Source organism: Plectropomus leopardus, chromosome 12, assembly GCF_008729295.1.
Source record: "Plectropomus leopardus isolate mb chromosome 12, YSFRI_Pleo_2.0, whole genome shotgun sequence".
Taxonomy (NCBI): domain Eukaryota; kingdom Metazoa; phylum Chordata; class Actinopteri; order Perciformes; family Serranidae; genus Plectropomus; species Plectropomus leopardus.
In genome coordinates, this window is record NC_056474.1 from 9,008,496 (window position 1) to 9,024,899 (window position 16,404).

Genomic DNA, 16,404 nt, shown 5'->3' on the forward strand with positions numbered 1-16,404 from the left:
CACAAAATCGCCAATAGAGGTCAAATGTTTTCCAGTTCTGTTCTTTCCTCGTCTCCGCCACACAACATTTGAGCAAAAGTGTCCTTGATGCCGGTTCATGTTTCCCTTTTTTTCCACTTTTGGCTAATGATCTGGTGGTAAGGTGTCTGCAGGTCCTTAAAAAGTCTAAACATTTCATGAATTCAATTTTATAAATGTTAGTCCTTAAAAGTCATTAAATAGTTTTGAATTTGAATTTGTAAGGTCAAACACTTTATGTAATTTCATTTTACTGTCTTTTAATTTATTGTTGTCAAAATGTGTTGAGCTCTTTCTCGTGAAAGTCCACCTTCCTGATATTACAAATTTTTAAGCCTACCACTGATCCTAAAATTGTCTTTATACTTTAAATTTGCGCTTGCCATTTGGCAAAATATAGATTATTCTAACTCCCTCTAACAACCATATTTCTACATAAAACCTACCTCTGCATGAGACTACATACTGTATGCATTACTTCATACTAACCTGTAATGCTTGAAAAAAAAAAAGATGATTTGCCCTAAAATTAAATTTGGAAAAATTACCTTAAAAAAGTCCTAAAATGATCATTGTGTCAAGTGTCTGATATCTGTAGACACCCTGACTGTTAGAGAGAACATATCATTATGATCTGAGACAGAACATATTATTAAGGTAACACCAAGAAATCTTTCCACCTTTGGCCGATTTGCTTTCTAGTCATATTGTCGGCAATATAGTAAGTGGGACAATAAAGTATGACTGCATTGCGGAAGTGAACAAACTGTATCTGTTTTCATGTGTGCATAGATTCTGTAACTGTTTTGGAAAAACTGGAAAAGCTTAAAATGACACAGACGAGTGACAGTCATTGTGGTGACGGTTGGTGTGGTGACTGCACCGTCTGATCTTCACAGACAGCAGAGAAGCCCCGACTAGACCAGTCACTCTGTGGCTCGCTGGTACACAGCAGGTAATTCATTTATTATTATTTTTAAATTTATATATATAAACATTGTGTTTTTCCTCAACATTTGGTGTTTTCACTCTCTGAGATAATTAATTATTCGTGCAAAAGGTTGTAAAGATATTATATTGGTACACTACAATGATATCTACGATGTAAGGTTCTTTAACTTGAATCCATTTTTGTTTTTCCGTTGTGATTCATTGCAAAGATTTTTTGATTTAGTCGTATATGTTAAAAATGGTCATGAATATAGTAGCTGAAGTATGCATTTGCTGTCTGTTGCATGGTTGTTGTTGCATGCAAGTCTGCTAAAATAAGTTGTGCTTGAGCTAAATATGGCTAAATAATTCCTAAAAACGTTTTTTGTGAGTGTTGTAGTGTATTTTAGAGCTCGAGACGGTGATTTTTAAGAGAGTTGAGAGTGACAGCAACCAGCTAATGTTGGAGAACCAGTTTGATAAACATCAGAATGACTGGAATGGTTGAACCCTTACCTAATAAACACATTTATGACCTATATGTAGAAAAACCTCGCCAAAAACTTTAATAACATAGTTAATTTCTATTCTGTACTTGAGTGTAATGGAGGACTCTGAGCCGCTGTGTGCCTCGAGGTCAGAGGAGAGGAGGCTGAACGGTCACTGCAGATGGAGCGCTCACACCCTGGACTCAAAGGTGGTGGAGGACTTCAGACGGAGGCTCAAGTACTTCTTCATGAACCCATGTGAGAAATACAGAGCCAGGGGTCGCAAACCGTGGAAACTGATGTTGCAAATATTAAAAATTGCAATAATCACAGTCCAGGTAAACAGAATTCTTTGTTTTCTTGTCATGGATGTGCACAGAGAGTGGATGTCTTTCTGCATTATAAGTTTGTTTCTTCCCCTTCTCTGCTTTAGTTAGTCTCTTTCGGCCTGAGCAACGAAATGATGGTCACCTTCAAAGATGAAAATCTGATGACATTCAGACATCTGTTTCTAAAAGGATACAAGGATCACAAGATGGGAAGCTACGCACTCTACACAAAGGCAGACGTGTATGATCACATCTACTACATCATAAACAGGGTACTGAAAAATTTAAGATTACAATTATATCACATGGGGATTTCACATAAGGAAAAAATCTAATTTCTTTTCTTTTTCTTCAGTACATCAATCTCCAAAACCTGACAGTAGGTAATCTTGCATACGAGAGTGTTGATGGCGAGTACACTCCTCTGTCTGTTTGTCAAGAGTTTTACAGAAATAGCAGCATCTATCCTGGAAATGAGACCTTTGACATTGATCCACATATTGATAAAGGTAAAAAATAACTTTTATAAATATATATTTTAAGGTCCCATATTATACTCATTTTCAGGTTCACACTTGTGTTTTGGGTTTTCTACGAGAATATGTTTACATGCTTTAACCTTTAAAAAAATCTGTTATTTTTCTCATACCGTCTTCATTAATTCGCCTATATTTACCCTTTATCTAAAACGCTTTGTTTAGCACCTGTCTCTTTTAGCCTGACTCCCGAAAAAGCCCTGTCTGCTCTGATTGGTCAGTGTTTGCGGATCTTCCACATTTGCGTCCTCTGTCTAGTCTTTGCACCATCATTGCATTGATGAAATGACTGTACCGGCACTGTAGCATCAGTTTTTACTTTTATACAGTGAACTTGTGATATCACAACTTTATAGAAGTCCTGGCGGCTTGTTTAAAGGCACAGTTTCTAAATATGGACTTTGTGCATTTCTGTGGGATTTAAGTGCTTTAATACTTTCACAATATTTAAAGCACCTATAACTGCTTCACAGGAAAAAAAAGATATGGAAATTAGATTTTTACAATATGGGACCTTTAAATCACCAAATGCAGTTGTTGCTGTGGAACTTGTGTATTTATGTCTAATAGCGTGAGTTGTATCCATATTGTTTAGTGTATTTATGGAAGCTGACTCATGGCATGGTTGGAAAAAATAATCACTGCGGATTTTCTTGTGACTCCACAAAAAGAGGAAGCGTGTAAGTAACTCCTCTACTGAACTAGTAAATTAAATCTAACTGCCTGTATTTCCTCCTCACAGACTGTATTTCCATATATCCCGTGCAATCGTTTGACCACAGCGGTTCGGCCATGCACCTCAACTTCTCTTTAGATTTCAAAAGGTGACTAAACTAAGAGTGCTACTTTCATTCCAGGTGATGAGAGCGCTGCATGCTAATTTATGTTTGTGTGTGCAGGCTGCTATCTGTGAACATCTACCTTACTCTGAAAACAATCAATCTGCAGACTGTGCGGCACCACGAGCTACCAGACTGTTACGACTTTCATATAATGGTTGGTGACAATGTCTGAAAACTCATCTGAGGTGTACGAGGTCATACAGTTTCTCTCAAACTTGCCACTCATTGAACTGAATCTTTTTTTTTTTTTTTTTTTTTACAGATCATGTTTGACAATCGTGCACACAGTGGAAAGATAAAGCTCGATGTTATAAATGATGTAAGAATTTATGAATGCAGAGACTGGAATGTTGAAGGCACTTGTAAGTTTTTCCAGTTTCATCTCAACCATTGACATATTAACCCTTCGAAACCTGGATTGACATCACTTTCTTGTTCATGTTTTATTTTTTTTCTGTTTGTTTGTTTGTTTGTTTGTTTTCAAAAAATCGGGTAATTTTCTTGTACTTTTTGCTTATGTCTTGTTAATTTTTGTGTTATTTCCTCTTAATTGGTCATTGACTTCCACCCATGTGATTGAAATAAATCGGGCCAATTTTCTCAGGTTTCAAAGTGTGAAGACCCAACCAAACAAAAATACTCTTACTGGTTATAGCTTCAAATGTCAGACGGGGGCATTATTCTGCAGCCCTTGATCTAGGAGCAGCAACAACAACAAAAAAAGTCTCTTCATATAACTACTCACTGGAAATCTGTGTCTCTGGTTTGTAGCTGGTAAGAACGATTACCTCCTCCTGTCATTTGACTCTGTGGTCATCCTCGCCTGCTTCACCTCCCTCATCCTCTGCATGCGATCCGTCATCAATGGCATCCAACTCCAGTTTGTAAGTTTCTAGGAGAAAACGAGTAAATCATTACCATCATTCACTGATGAGTGTGCAGAATTCTGGTGCATTTATTTACCATAACAGTTAAACCAGGAGGCCATTCAGTCTGTAATAAATGACTGATTTAATCTCCTTGTGCTTGTTTTGTGTTCGTTTGGAGTTCCTTTGCATTTCTTTGTAGTCAGACAGTTCCTTTACATTTCTTTGTAGTCATTATGAGTCTTGTCCTGGCAGGTATCAAGGAGGTTAAAAAGAGGAGAAATCACTGAGTCATAGTGCCACATATCATTAGGGTACAACACATGTGCCGTAAACTCTGGTCTGCAGTTGAAAGGCTCAATATCTGGCCCACTATCACAAAACATGAGAACGATTAATTGGTTGCACTGAGCCATCCGCAGTCGTCCTTGGATCAGAATATTTTTGTACAAAATACACAAGATATTGGTTATATTTACTATTCTGCAATTGTTAAAAATGTCTGTAATAAAATATCATAAACAAAATACTTTCTATATGCAAATCTTCTGTTGTTTACCATCCATTTGAGTGTATCCAAAAGTTCTGTTAGGCCACGGAGGCTTAAAAGAGTGCACTCAAAACTTTGGACCCTTGGGCCTGTGACCAGTAGGCTTTCTCAGTATATCATTTATGACAGGCCTGTAGCTGTAGGATATTGTTTACTGTATTGTGTATTTGTTTTACAATATCTACATTTTCTCTCATGCAGGAGTTCAACATATTCTTCCATGCCTACTACAATAAAATGGTGTCTTGGTCAGACCGCATGGAGTTTGTGAACGGCTGGTATATCCTCATCATTGTGAGCGACACACTGACCATCGCTGGGTCAGCGCTGAAAATTGGAATACAAACAAAGGTTGTTTTTTTAATTGAACTTTTAGGGCTGTGTTTTTAATTATTTATTCACTGTCAGCAGGGCAAAGGGAATAGATTAAGATTATGCACCCTTAACTTGTACTTACTTGATATCTAGTTTATCTTTTAGTATTTTTTTTTCTTGTAGTACCTGACAAACTATGACGTCTGCAGTATCTTGCTGGGAACAGCCACAATGCTCGTCTGGGTCGGTGTGATGCGTTACCTTGGTTTCTTCAGGAAATACAATGTAAGAATTTTCATGCTTTTTGTTTTTGCACAATGCATCAGCCAACCTGTTTAAAGTAGCAACTGCATATTCAGAGAGATGAAAAAACCTTTCATCCTTTCTAGATATTAATCTTAACACTAAGGGCGGCATTCCCAAATGTGATTCGATTCTGCTGCTGTGCGGCCATGATCTACCTTGGGTACTGTTTCTGTGGCTGGATCGTCCTTGGGCCTTACCATGACAAAGTATGACAGTTAATTATCATAATTAATCTAGTTTCAAGTGTCACTGTGGCCTAATAAATCACCAGACACATTAGGGAGCTTTGCTATGGTGACACAGAAATATTATAAACATTTTTTCCTCCAGTTTCGAACGCTTGACAAGGTGACAGAGTGCCTCTTCTCCCTTCTCAACGGAGATGACATGTACGCCACCTTCCTGAAGATGAGACATGGGGGCTACATGGTGTGGCTCTTCAGCAGACTTTACCTTTACTCCTTCATCTCCCTCTTCATCTACATGGTGCTCAGCCTGTTCATCGCTCTCATCACTGACACCTACGAGACCATTAAGGTCAGTCTGCATCTGCTGTATTTTCAACATACTGAGAAATGTTCTTTAATATTGCTGTAGATCTTAGTTTTCTTCGTTTATGTTTGCATTTGAATTAGGGCATATTTTATTTTAATGTTCGCTGATGAAATTAATTGATTATAAGCGCAAAGACAGTGTCAGCATGAAAGGAGCTTTTACTTTGTAAAATCTAAGGGAGCTTCTTTTATGTATTAATTTTTTATTTAAAGTTTCACTTGATGGTGTATATGATGTTAAAAGTTTCAGTTTTGATTAAACATTTGTTAAAGGCATTTAAACAAAGTTTTGTGTTGGAGTTTGTTATATTACAAGTTCTAAATATTGAATGAAAGATTTTCATTTTTATTGTAAATGCGTATCGGTTCCAAATATTGGTTACTGGTCTCATTAACTACTAATATTAGCTATTGGTATTGGCCCTGAAAAACCAATATTGGTCAGCCCCTAATTTAAATATTATGGAGGCCCTGATGGTCAAAATGCAACAACCTTTTAAGAAAACAAAACATTTCCCCAAACACCACATTTCAGAAAACAAAACATTTTTGGGAAACGCTGTAGTGTTTTGGGAAATATTCTTTTGTTTTGTGAAATGTTGTTCTGTTTCGACCCTCTGGGCCACCATATATTTCCCTAAAACTATAACATGGTTCTTTTCCAGCATCACCAGCAGGACAAGATGCCAGTGTCCCAGCTTCATGCCTTCATAGCAGAGTGCAGGGACCAGCCTGAGTCTGGAAGATACCAGACTGATGAAGAACCAGCGTCCTGCTGCCTCTCTTCATGCTGCTGCTTTTAACTTTGCAAAATGCGGGCAAAGAGTTGGTCTATCACGAGACTGATTAAGGCTGCAAAGAGTCCAGACTGTCTGCATGGAGAATTTAATGGTACTGATGCATGATGACAATGCCACAATATTTTCTTTTTTAAGTAGAATTCATTTGACTTTACTTTGTTTTTGTTTTTTAAAACTTGTATTTGTGAACACTACTGAAGTTAAATGTTCAAAGGATCAGTTAGTTACGTATGTTGTCACCAGTGTGATTTCAATATGAATGTGCACTCACAACAAATTCCTCCTCAGTTCAGTGATGCATTCAACATTTTCTTTTGTGACCTGAAGAGGAATTTCCTCCTGACCCCACAATAACAGCATAACTGTAGGTTAAATATGTCTTTTTACAAGTACTTTAATATATTTCTTAATTAAAGAATTTTTAAAAAAGTATAGATTTACTGATTTAAAAATCAACTGTACAGGCTACTATAAAAACTATGGGAAAGTCAGTTGTTTGTGTTTGTTTGTTTTTTTTTAAATAATTTGTAATATTATATTTGTTATAAAATATTTTCTCTGCATATTTTCGGCGTGTAATATATTGTTATGTGAACTAAATGAATTGTTTTTGTGGCTGTACTTTGTGTATTTCTTTCCACTGCTTCTGTGTTTTTTTGTGGCTCTGACCAAATGAAATTAATGCCAGTTAAATCCAGTTCTTACTCTAAGTTTTTTAATTCCAATTCAACACACTTTTTTTTTTTAAGATAACATTTTCACTGACAATTATGAAAAAAATGTCTTTCACAGTGTATCAAAAGTCTCTACAGTGGATGTATGGGGCATTTATTTTACTACCTGAAAGGCTAAAATAATTGTTAATAAATAGTTATATTTTAAACAGTGAAAAAATGTAATTTAAGATGCCAGTAAATCCTGGTCAGAAAGACGTATTCATTTGTGTATTAGAAATATAATTTAAGTATATCAAAGTTATCACAAGTATGCTTTTACTTTTTTGCTTAACCTAAAGTATGAAGTTCAAAATAGATGTCATTAAGTACAACCTGATAATTACACTAATTTGCAATATCTGCGTTTTTTTAGAGTACTTATAAAAAGTATTTTTAAATGAGTGTAAACAGTGGTAATGTGGTCTACTTATGGAAACTATACTTATTTTGAAGTCATTTTTAATACACAAGTATGCTTTATTAAAGTTTGATTTCTAAAAGTGCAGTATAATTTAATTTGATTTAGTCAGTCTACTTACAAAAAAAGTACATTAGAGAGCAAGACTTACTGAAAGGACAGATACAGAAAATCTTTCTTGCCACAAGCCATCCACCTGTACAGTAACTCACCTCTGTCTGCGCTGTAAACTCCGGTCTTAGCTCCATGTCATTCTACACTACTGACTTTATTTTTATTTATATTTATTCAGATACTGTTCCGCACTATACACATGTATATATGTAGATATGTACAGTCTCTTAGTTTTTTTAGGTTTTTTTTTTTAAGCATATTCCTTTATATTCTATTAATAATGTGTGCTCTTTATTCTCTGTTCTTACTGTATGGCGCTGCTACATCCCAATTTCTCAGTTTTGAGATCAATAAAGTATATCTATCTATCTATCTATCTATCTATCTATCTATCTATCTATCTATCTACTGTATTATTCTTGTATTTATAAAGGCTGAGATCTTGCAGAGGTGACACTTACCTCGTGCAGCCACAGGGGTGCTTTATGACACCTGACAGCACTTTCATTTGCATAATCGTCCTCTGCACATGTTTACGTCCAATGCACGGCTCACATACTGGTTGCTTAACAACATCGCCTCCAATGACAAAGACTTTTGGTGTAAAGTAGTCGGAGGAATAGGCATAAAAAACACACCATCAGCTGCAGCAGCAGGCTGGTTTACCTTCTGTCGGGCATCTCTGCTTCGCTGCGTTCACATTGCGATAGGTGAGATTTGAGCTTGTTTTTCTACCGACAACAGGACGACTGGACTCAGCGAGGCAGTTGCTGGTTGTCTTCGATGAAGGAGCATTTTGTTAATGTTGACAACATCACCAAACTTGTCAGCTGTAGACTGAGGTGGCCCGTTTCACACCGCACCCGTGAGTATGTTTAACTTAGCATACAGGTTAGCAAACAGCGACGATAGCAGTTAATTTAGTAACGTAAATTCCGATTTAGCGCATTAGCTAACGTTAAATTGATCTATCAAACCGGAACTTTGAGGCCAAGATATGAAGACTAAGTATACTAGACAACTATTTAAAGGTAAAGTTGTTGTCGCAATATTTTGTACTTAAAACCTTGTAATAAAACACGGCTTTAACCAACAAGGGTTTAGCAAACTAGCTAACGTTAGCGAGCCATGCAAACGTTAACGAACGTTTAGCTATCTTTACTGTAACAGTTAATGCACGAGACATATTTAACTAATATATGACGTTAAAGTTAACAAAGTATGTGAAGCCGAAGCACACTTGACTATATCGCCTTCTCTGTCAGTGTGAGTTTAGATAAAAGTTGTGCATGTTTTCTGGTTTGTTAGATAACATTACACCCAGCAGAAACGCACATCGACACAGAAACACTTATATCGAGTGGTAGTTATTTCCTCACCAACATGGTGATCTCAAGCTTTTGCTGTTGCATTACTGAAAGGACTCATGGTTATTTATTTATCTTTTGTTCTTTACTTTATAAATAGATTCTTAAAAAATACAGGAAACCAAATGACATATATGTGTTTACCGGGACCACAAAACACGCTGAAATGATATAAAACACATATGAGAGAGCAAGGGGAAGGTCCTGTTCATATAAAAGAAAAATCTGAGCACACACACACACACACACACACACACACACACATATACATATATATATATATATATATATATATATATATATATATATACACAGTACTGTGCAAATGTCATGGGCCACCATAAACTTATGTTGGAAAGGTTATAATTATCATAAATATTTATTTCTCAGTAGTCTTTTAACTAAAATATACCCCAAACATACAGGAAATGTGCATACAGTATTAAAAAAAAACAAATATCTAAGTAAAGAAAACAACAATTTCAGCAGGCTTAAGTTGCAAGTATTGAACTCTCTTGGGCAGATAGTATGAGATTTACAATACTAATCTTATGGTCGTACATTGTATTTATTTCAGATAATTTATGAACCCCAAAACCTACAAATGGGTATGAAAAAGGTGTTTGTTTTTTTTTAATCTCCAAAATCACACCATTTATTATGTCACCCTTTATTATTATCTTCTCCCAGTCACTCAGAGAGGCTCAAGGAATAATATTTCTAGCTCCAGGGAGGGTCATGATATGAAAACCCCCCAAAGTCACACCCCAGCCCCCATTACTCTGCTAAATAAAGTACAGTCCCTAACATGACTCCCTTTTGTTCATTGACACAATGTGCTTGACAGCCCCTGAACACAAGCTGGAATATTTCAATGCATTGTAAAGTTGTGGGAGTGGTGGATATCTGGTTCAGCTTGTTTCAGCAGAGGACGTCAAGATCAGAATAATGTCCTGCAGGCACAAAAGTACAAAAAAAAACCAACACATGCATGCTCATATTCAGCTTGTTGCAATGGATTCCCTCATTTTTATCTCTCTAAATCTTTTGGCTTTAGGCTGAGATCATTTTACCACTCTGCATTTCAGCTGCCTGTGGCCAATAGGAGGGCGCTCTTAAACCCCAGTCTAAGCCCCACTGGCACACATCAGACAGTTAATCCTGTGTGGGTGAAGCAGCAACCCAGATTATCTTTTGCGGGTCTATCTCATGGCTTGATGCTCCATTGCAGGGCTCAGATCCAGTGGGGGCCTCTGATCCACCGCCTGACTTGCTAATCCACCCTCTGGTTGGTAGCTCATGACCTCGCATCCCTGTTTCCTGATGTGGTGACATGGGAGAGTCGTGGACAACTGTGCCAATAGGGACATCCACGGGTAAGTTTCTCAGCTAATGGAGTGTTGGGTGGAATATTTCAGGAATAGAAAGGCTCATTGGCAAAGCTTTTTTTGGGATCTGCCAGAGGTGACCCATATTTTTGTTCTCATTTCAGAGCAGCGACCTATTTCAAGCCCTTCAGTGTGAGACTGTACTGTAGATGTAATGTGAGTTATCATTATTTCCCTGTCTGTGTTCTCTGTTTTAGGAAACTATGAGATCTCCAGCATATCACATGTGACAATGTCCCCCTCGAGACAGAACAACCTTGTGTCAATGCTCTCTTCTTTGCCGCTGACCAAAAGCTCCTACAGTGTGATAAGTGCCTTTTGCACCGAGGATAACATCCCTCAGTGCATTTCATACATCAATCAGGTACAAAAACACCCAGCTAAATGTCAATTATTCAGGGTTCCCACACTCACGGAAATTTACAATCACATTTTCCAGGCCTGGAAAAGTAATGGAACTTGTAGAAAAATAATTGAAAGTTTTGGGAAAATCATGGAAATGTGCTGTGTGTTATAAATTAGATGACATCGATGTAACATAATGGTAAATCTAGTTTCTGCAGCTGCTGAGGTAATGAAGCTTTGATATTTGTCAGGGTGTGACAACATGTTTTCTCCCCACGTTCCTGTCTCTCCCTTCAAATCATTTTATTAAAGGGATGGACATTCAACTTTAAATGGCCGTATTTAGTATTTATTTTACAGCTTATTTTTAAAGAAAACGTTTCTCCCAAACACTGAAATTGTGTTTGACTGGAGTTTGACTCTCATATGGTTGAAAAATGCCGGGCAAGTGGGGCAAGGAAAAAGAAAAATTGGGGTCCTTGAAAAGTCATGGAAAGATTTGGAAGGTTTTGTCTGTGATAATTTGTGGGGACCCTGATTATTGTACTGTATCATTTGCACTTGATGTTTGTAATTTCCTAGAGCTCATTCACTACAACAGTGACATCATTCCTTTATTCTTTCACAGGAGCTCGACTCGCTGGGCCTCTCCTCCACATGTATTGAGGCCAGCTCACCAGGGGCAGCCAGCCTGAACACAGTGCCAGCTCTGAATGCCATGTATGAGCTACTGCAGATTCACAGACGCGATATGTGCACTTTAGAGGAGCTCGAGAAAGATCAGCTGAAGAAAACCAGCACCTTGGACCACATGCAGATGAACAACTCCAGACTCAAGGTAATATGACAGTAATATGTCTGTCTCAGTCAAGCTTTAATCCAGAACAGTGTTTTCTTTTATTCCTCTTTGGAACCAGCTCATTTTCCCATATATCCCTTTTCCACCATAATGGAATGGGCACCATTCTGGTTCCTGTACCTAATTTTAAACCATTCAGAGCATTTAGACAAAAAATAAATAAGGAAATAAATAGTTCTCAACCCAGAAATTTGGTTCTAAGCTGGAACAAAAAAACCCAGTTTTTTTAGCCTAGTGTGACATCAGTAGGCATGTCATTTTCTACAGGTTGGAAAAAGAGGATTGAGGAATCAAGTGAGAAATTGCCCGAAAAAAAGCCTGCAGTGGTCTCTAATAGTTAGTCCATGCTTGTTTTTTGGATAAAAAAAAATATCATAAATAACAAAACAAAATTTTGCAGGTAGTTGGTGTAATACGTGATGTTGCTACTGCAGTTGACTTCTGTTGTACTGTACATTGTGTAACTGATGACATCCTTGATTACAATGGTTCCACTCAAAACTGGTGGAAATGTGGGCTGGTTCACTAAATAGCATCAAGGTTCCAAGAATCCTGAATGCAACCAGTTCAAGAACCAGAGCTTACTTGCTTCAAAAGGAGTAACCAACCATACAATGATTTGTAGGAGTCTGCAGTGTGCAGTAATTGACTGCTGGCCCCTAGAGGGCAGAAGAGAAACATGCAATTCTGTTTACAGTACATTTCCTCCCATATCTTTATTCTAATTAGAAATTAATGACTATCTCAGACAACCAAACAACAACAACAATCCTAACAAAGTACTGTGCTCTTATGTCTCACGTCTTTCTATCATTTTGAATAACACAATAATAGTCACGTGCCCTTATCTAAATAGTTGTCCCTGGTTGCCAGGCCGAACATACCTCTTCTATCTAAACCAGTGAAGAACTCAAGGTTATTTGTATCACAATAAGTGTTGCGGTAGGGGAATTGTTGAGGGTGCTTTAGTTAAGTTAACATTTTCAAATAGTTATTAAATATTATAATAATATAATGTGTCTTTCCTTCCAGGATCAGCTGGAACTGTCCATAAGGGAGAAATCAGGTCTACATGAGACAGAGAGGCAGCTACAACTCAAAATCAAGACTTTGCAGAGCTGCTTAAAAACAGAAAAAGATGAGGTATAATTTTACTTTATCTTATAATGACCAACACTTATGTTTTACAACAAGTGCATACGTAATGCATGAGCCTACCAAACTCATGATTCAGTCACCTGGACAGGTTCAGAAGCTCCAGAGTATCATCGCCAGCCGTGCCTCTCAGTACAGTCATGATGCCAAGAGAAAAGAAAGAGAAGCTGCAAAACTCAAGGAACGCCTCAGCCAGCTGCTGATTGACAGAAAGGATAAGAAACTAGGTAAATATGCAAATCCTCTGCAAAAATGTATTCGAGAATTTTTGAACAAGTTGGTTAAATTTTGGCCTCCTGTTTTTCCCGACTAGCTATTGATGTACTGAATTGCTTGGGTCGGTCAGATGGAAAAAGGAGCCACTGGAAGACTGCCAAAGCGACAGCCAGGTATCATGAAAGCCAACTTGTCGGCCATATTTGTAGAATGTGTTATCAAGAACATAATGTGTAAATTGCTCTCTGCAGCCATGAGGGAGAGATGTACAAGTCTTTGCTAAATGACTACGAGGCGAGTCAGAGGTCCCTGATGCTGGAGAACGCTGAGCTCAAGAAAGTCCTCCAGCAGATGAAGAAGGAGATGATACATATCCTGAGTCCACGGCAGCCCTCTACCAGAGGAGCCACCGCTGATGACAGTCAGGAGCAGGTTATTATTTTTATTTTTTTCTCATGGTACTAAGGCACAAAATGATAAACGGAAATGTTTGATAAGTTCTTACCCATGATTGCATTTTGAAAAGTTTGTTTCTGCTGTTTTTTCTCAGGCTGATTCAGATGGGGAGGAGAAGGCCGGTGACTCTAGCAGGGAAACTCTGGACCAATCCTGTGAGCACGCTCGGGAGCAGCTCACCAACAGCATCCGCCAGCAGTGGAGGAAACTGAGGAGCCACATGGAGAAGTTAGACAGCCAAGGTATCTGCAGCACTGTCACATACCCCGAAAAACTGCAAAATAACTGAAGTTCTTATGACGTTAGTTTTATAGATTTAAGGTATACTATGCAGGATTGTCGCCCGAGTCACACCGCATGCAGTTGCAGAGTTTATACATAGTTTGCGGAATATCCTGCAAAGTGTACTTTTAAATATGTCAAACAACTTAATGTGGAAAAATGTATAGTTGCTAATGGCATACAGTATAATTCACCTGAATGGAAAATGAGATCATCAGCTGTTGGTGTATTTCTTTGCCAAGCTTCACAAGTGCAGAATCAGCTGGAGGCCAATAAAGAGGTGATACCGAGGGAGACCCATGAGGATGAGATGGAGAGGATGAGGCGTGAAGTGCAGCAGTGCAAAGAGTTCATTCATGCACAGCAACAGCTCCTCCAGGTCAGCTTCTGCTTGTTGATATAAGAGCAGAGATGGTCAGTAGGTTTGTGCAGGTTAAACATTTGCTTAGCAGAGATTTATATCAGGGTAAGAGGCTTCTCAATACAAGTGGGATAAAATTGCAGATAAATGGGCATGTTTTTGTTGTATATCTTAATTAGAAATTCTAAAAATGCCTGTTTATGCCCATCCAGCAACAACTCAACACCTCATTTGATGACGAGACAGCAGCTCTTCTTAATGACTGCTACACTCTGGAGGAGAAGGAGCGTCTCAAAGAGGAGTGGAGGCTCTTTGAGGAACAGAAGAGAAACTTTGAGAGGGAGAGAAAGAACTTCACAGAGGCTGCTATTCGTCTGGGGCGAGAGGTACCCGAATCCTCTGATGTTGTGCCACCATGTAATTAACACATATCACGGATGTTTTGATGACACTGCATTCCCTTTGAATCTGTTCCACAGAAAAAGGCCTTTGAGGACGACCGTGCCTCTTGGCTCAAGAATCAGTTTTTGAACATGACTCCCTTTACTGACCGGAGGAGGTGTTCCTCGTCTGACGGTCAAAGTGCCTTATCAATCAGTAAGTCTTTGCAATTGAAAACAATCTGCAGTTGCAGAGTGGAAGATGGGGATGCAAATAACATGATTTCAGCAGACAGTATACCATATTCAGTATAATTTTAGTGTGACTAAAGGCTCATTACTGCTCAACGTTATGAATTTCTGGTAAAGAATGCTCATTATGAAAACACTAAAAAAACACTGCATGTAAACACCTTTGACTGTACAAGAAAAGTATATTCATCAACTTTTGTTTGATATTCACTGTGTTTCAGGAAGTGAGCCAGAGATGAGGATGTCTTCCACAAAAACTCAGCTGGCCAAATCATCCACCTACGCCACATTCTCCACTCCAAAACCTACACAAAGCGCGCCTGTGCCATCCACAAGTGAACTTTACCGGACACTCCGTCTGATACCAGACAGCAGGTATTGCTCAATAATCTCTCTCTCGTCAATATTTAGCAAATTCGAATCAGACCCTGTTGCTGGTAGTGTTGGTGTCATTGTCATACCGTATTTTGTATTTTAATTTCAGCTCTTCCAGACATTCAAATCGAGGCCGCTGGCAAGAGTCCAGCTCCATTGAAGATGGAGACATTCGGGTCAAATCAAAAAACAGAGTCCGATGTGGAGACTTGAGTATCTTCTCTTTGGGTGAAGATGAGAACAGCCCCACTTGAAGACCTTTCATTGCCCCTTTTCTTTGGGATTTCTCTGTGGACTTTAGCATCATTTCATGGCTGAATTCCATCACCGCTGATGAACACTACACTTCTCTTTGCAGCGTCATGGACATGCACAGATCATTCACCAAAGCTGATCAAACAAGAAAGCACTTTAATAATTCTGCCATTTCTTTCCTTTACTGACAAATCAACACTGACAACTCAGATTGTTAAGCTATATTTAACCCTTTGAAACCTGCAGTGACATCACTTTTCTTGTGCTACGTTCAGATGCATGTATTTAAAACTAGGAACCCTGAGCAAAGTGGTTTGCTTTCTTTTGAAAACATGGGGAAAAGGGCATTAAATAATTGGGCAAGAACTGTTCTGTAAAATTGCAGGAAATTTGTAGATTTTGAAAATTAATAAAAAAAGAAATAGGGAAAATGTCCAAAAACTATATTTATAGTTATATATTTACAATTATTTTTACAGAATTATACTTTTCTTGTTATTAATGTGCACTTTTTTCAGGTCATTTCCTTTTTTTGTCTTTTTTTCTTTATTAAAAAAAAATGTTTTTTTCCCTTTGATCCACAACTTTTAGGTAATGTTTTTGTACTTTTTTTCTTTTTCTTTTTTAATTTTTTGGGGCTCATTTCTCCTAAGTTGCTCAGGTTTCAAAGGGTTAAAAGAGGGTTTTTGACCAAGTAGTACGATTTCTTTTTTTCAACATATGGATTATATTGAATGTTAAGTTTTAGTTTTAAATTAACTTTAATGTTTACATATCCTAGATGTATAAATTATGATTTAAACTGGAGCATATATTGACATAAGATTTATAATGATCCGCTCAGCGGGTATAATAGCACAATAAAGATATTTTTAATGAATTGTTGTATTCTGTCTTAAATGTGGCGCCCGCTGGTGTAAGTGCGGGGAGC

General features: G+C 37.8%; 2 protein-coding genes across 3 annotated transcripts; both read left to right on the forward strand.

The window, feature by feature from the left end:
- Nucleotides 1-238: 238 nt before the first annotated feature.
- Nucleotides 239-7,197, forward strand: mcoln3a (mucolipin TRP cation channel 3a). Its single transcript, XM_042497802.1, has 13 exons — nt 239-973; nt 1,549-1,774; nt 1,870-2,037; nt 2,121-2,274; nt 3,044-3,125; nt 3,201-3,297; nt 3,406-3,505; nt 3,915-4,027; nt 4,761-4,910; nt 5,058-5,159; nt 5,264-5,386; nt 5,511-5,717; nt 6,400-7,197. Exons 2-13 carry the CDS (start codon nt 1,553-1,555, stop codon nt 6,535-6,537), a joined length of 1,656 nt encoding a protein of 551 aa, XP_042353736.1. The 5' UTR covers nt 239-973; nt 1,549-1,552; the 3' UTR covers nt 6,538-7,197.
- A 1,125-nt stretch (nt 7,198-8,322) lies between these two features.
- On the forward strand, nt 8,323-15,900 carry ssx2ipa (synovial sarcoma, X breakpoint 2 interacting protein a). Of its 2 annotated transcripts, none has more exons than XM_042497903.1 (14): nt 8,323-8,647; nt 10,381-10,525; nt 10,735-10,901; nt 11,511-11,720; nt 12,774-12,884; nt 12,988-13,123; nt 13,210-13,285; nt 13,364-13,544; nt 13,663-13,810; nt 14,093-14,229; nt 14,424-14,597; nt 14,691-14,808; nt 15,065-15,218; nt 15,328-15,900. In XM_042497903.1, the coding sequence occupies exons 2-14, from the start codon at nt 10,483-10,485 to the stop codon at nt 15,470-15,472; spliced, it is 1,800 nt and encodes a 599-aa protein (XP_042353837.1). In that variant the 5' UTR covers nt 8,323-8,647; nt 10,381-10,482; the 3' UTR covers nt 15,473-15,900. The 2 variants fall into 2 exon arrangements, with proteins under 2 accessions (XP_042353837.1, XP_042353838.1); XM_042497904.1 differs by having other exon boundaries at nt 8,323-8,492.
- The last annotated feature ends 504 nt before the right edge of the window (nt 15,901-16,404 follow it).

What these genes read in the sequence shown, in the direction of transcription:
- ssx2ipa (XM_042497903.1), top strand. Translation starts at nt 10,483, where the DNA reads ATGGGAGAGTCGTGGACAACTGTGCCAATAGGGACATCCACGG. An exon ending in CAGAAAGGATAAGAAACTAG is followed by an intron (nt 13,124 to 13,209) that starts GTAAATATGCAA and finishes TTTCCCGACTAG; the next exon opens with CTATTGATGTACTGAATTGC. An exon ending in CACAGCAACAGCTCCTCCAG is followed by an intron (nt 14,230 to 14,423) that starts GTCAGCTTCTGC and finishes ATGCCCATCCAG; the next exon opens with CAACAACTCAACACCTCATT.
- mcoln3a (XM_042497802.1), top strand. Translation starts at nt 1,553, where the DNA reads ATGGAGGACTCTGAGCCGCTGTGTGCCTCGAGGTCAGAGGAGAGGAGG. An exon ending in TTGCAATAATCACAGTCCAG is followed by an intron (nt 1,775 to 1,869) that starts GTAAACAGAATT and finishes TCTCTGCTTTAG; the next exon opens with TTAGTCTCTTTCGGCCTGAG. An exon ending in ACACCTACGAGACCATTAAG is followed by an intron (nt 5,718 to 6,399) that starts GTCAGTCTGCAT and finishes GTTCTTTTCCAG; the next exon opens with CATCACCAGCAGGACAAGAT.